Source organism: Terrapene carolina, unplaced genomic scaffold (assembly GCF_002925995.2).
Source record: "Terrapene carolina triunguis isolate 2854851 unplaced genomic scaffold, T_m_triunguis-2.0 Scaffold423, whole genome shotgun sequence".
Classification (NCBI taxonomy): Eukaryota; Metazoa; Chordata; order Testudines; family Emydidae; genus Terrapene; species Terrapene triunguis.
This window is the reverse complement of record NW_020664774.1, coordinates 1,320,942-1,323,473: the sequence shown is the minus strand read 5'-3', so window position 1 is coordinate 1,323,473 and position 2,532 is coordinate 1,320,942. Positions and strand designations below refer to the sequence as shown.

The window sequence follows — 2,532 nt, the reverse complement described above, 5'->3', positions numbered from 1 at the left end:
AGGGGCCACGTCCCAGCACCAGGCAAGGGGACCCCATGTGCCCAGCCTCCGCCCCAGAGGGGCCACGTCCCAGCACCGGGCGAGGGATCCCCATGTGCCCAGCCCCCCAACTCCACCCCAGAGGGGACACGTCCCAGTACCAGGCAAGGGGACCCCGTGTCCCATCCTCCAGAGGTAGCAAATTCTGACCGATGTGGGTGTAAAAGACATTTCAGAAGCTACATATCAGATGCCTCCAAGTCCAAAATTCACCTTTTTGCTTTCCACGGGGGTGTCCATTTTGCTCTCCACGGGGGTATGTAGCGTTACGGCCTTTCTCCCCTTCTGGCACTTCACACATCGCTCCACCTAGTTGGGACGGAACCACACGACGACATTAACGTTCTCATACGACAGGACGATCGCACGGGAAAGGCGGTTACATTTTCACGCCCCGTGTGGGAACCGCGTTCTTTGCACGGCACGTTTCAGATCGGCACGGCCACGGCCCGTGACGTGGGGCAGGGTTTGGTTCCGTTACAGACCCACTCGACGATGTCCTTCGTCATCCCAGGCCAATAGTATCGGGTGGTCAGCGAGGTTCCTTGGTGCCCGCCCCGGGGACCCCCGTGATGCTGTTCGAAGAGCTGCAGGGCTTGTTCCCTGGTGTGCACCACGACGACCTTTCTCCCTTTGCCAGAACGGAAAAGCGTCCCGTCTGCGGATCAGAGACGAGGGGGACACGGATGAGGAGAGAAGCAATTATCAGATATTTTCAAAGTCACCGGCAGGGCCGTCCTTAGCTATTCTGGGGCCCTACGCAGCCCCCCTGTGGGAGGGTGTGGGGGAGGGGCAGGCCTCCGGGGGGGAGGGGGCTGGCTTGGGGGGCAGGGGGGCCCGACCCTGCTGCAGAGCTCAGGGCAGTGGGGGAGGGGCTGGGGCAGAGCAGGGGTGGGAAGAGGCGGGGCAGAGCAGGGTGGGGGCTTTGGGGAAGGGGTGGAGTGGGGGCGGGGCTGGGATGGAGCAGGGGCGGGGCCATGGGGAAGAGGCGGAGCAGGGGCTGGAGCAGGGGTGGGAAGAGGGGGGGCAGGGGCGGAGCCGGGTGTGGGCTTTGGGGAAGCGGTGGAGTGGGGGCGGGGCTGTGGCAGAGCAGGGCGGGGCCATGGGGAAGAGGCACAGCAGGGGCTGGAGGAGCACGCAGCAATGTGGTGCCCCAAATCCCCTGGAGCCCTATGCAGCTGCTTACGTTGCGTATGGGGAGGGGCAGCCCCGCTCAGCAGTTCATTATAAGTAGGGCCACGCTTTGGTCACGGAGGTCACAGAATCCGTGACTTACAAAGGCCTCTGTGACTTGAGCACCCAGGAGCTCGGAGCAGCTGGGAGCCACAGGCGGGGGGATGCCCCACAGCTCCCAGCCTGGCCCCCAGGGGTGGTGTGGAGACCCCACAGCTCCCCATTTTGTCGTGCATATTTTCAGTAAAAACCAGGGATAGGTCACGGGCTTCCATGAATTTTTCTTTATTGCCCGTGACCTGTCCAAGACTGTTACTAAAAATACGTGTGACAAAATCTTAGCCTTAATTATAAGGCATCTGCATATGGAAGATATCTGAACACTGTCTGGCTCGTCACGGCTTGAATACAACATGGGGCGGGAGGAATTTCAGTATCTGGTTATAATTAGATGTTGAAATGATTTTTAAACTAGATATCCTTGCTCGGTGAATGTCTGTGGATTGCTGTTGTTTGTGGATACACTGGATCACGTACTTGAGAAATAAAGTTAAACCATAGGGGTTTGTTTGGTCCTATTTATAATTTATGCTCCTGTGCCATGTAACTGACACACACGTTTGTTACGGCGCCTACGTGTGGAGCACAGGAGATGTTCTGGGAAATGTGAAAAAACGCTAACCGTGGTCCCAGTCGGTCAGGTGAACGCTCCAAAGAAACCCAGTCTTGGGGCATCGGGACCATAAGTTACATGCCGAAAAGTCCATTGTATTCTGTGTGGGTATTACGTGAAAAAAAGGATCGCTTGCCTTCCAAAGAAAAGTTGGCAGCAAATCGACGCAGATTAAGTCTGCCGGCTTTATTCATTCCTTCAGGATACTTGTTTCTCCTCTTTAATGCCAACACCTGGGGAATTTTTTCCTCAAAGGATTTCCCTGTGTATTGTTCACAGAAGAAAACATTTCACACTGTTAACATTTACATAATGGCAAACATGCAATATCTAGCCATATAACAATCGGATTTCATTTAGTAGGTAAAACTGTGGCCATATAACCAGGGTAAGCCAAACTCAATGACACAGCATTCCTAGAGTGACACAAGTCAATTTGAGCTACATGGCTACGTTTGAAGTATTTGTGGCTTACAAAGTCTGGCTGCCTTTGATTATGGAAATCAAATTGCATTTGAAATCATGAGATCGGCTATAAGATTTTAACCAAATAACGTCAGAGTAAATTTCAAGGCAGGAAATTTAACTGCACAAGAATGTGAATTTCACAAGCAGGGGTGTTTGAAGACACTGTTCAGAAAAGAACA

The 2,532-nt window shown here is 53.8% G+C and overlaps 1 protein-coding gene across 1 annotated transcript in view; it reads right to left on the bottom strand.

Moving 5' to 3' along the window:
• QPRT (quinolinate phosphoribosyltransferase) overlaps positions 1 to 577 on the bottom strand; it is a 2,713-nt gene extending 2,136 nt beyond the window's left edge. The window contains exons 1-2 of the mRNA XM_029913040.1: positions 525 to 577; positions 253 to 348 (exon numbers count right to left, since the gene is read on the bottom strand). Coding sequence (XP_029768900.1) covers positions 253 to 348; positions 525 to 548 — 120 coding nt within the window. The 5' untranslated portion in view covers positions 549 to 577. The remainder of the gene's footprint in view (positions 1 to 252; positions 349 to 524) is intronic.
• Between the last annotated feature and the right edge of the window lie 1,955 nt (positions 578 to 2,532).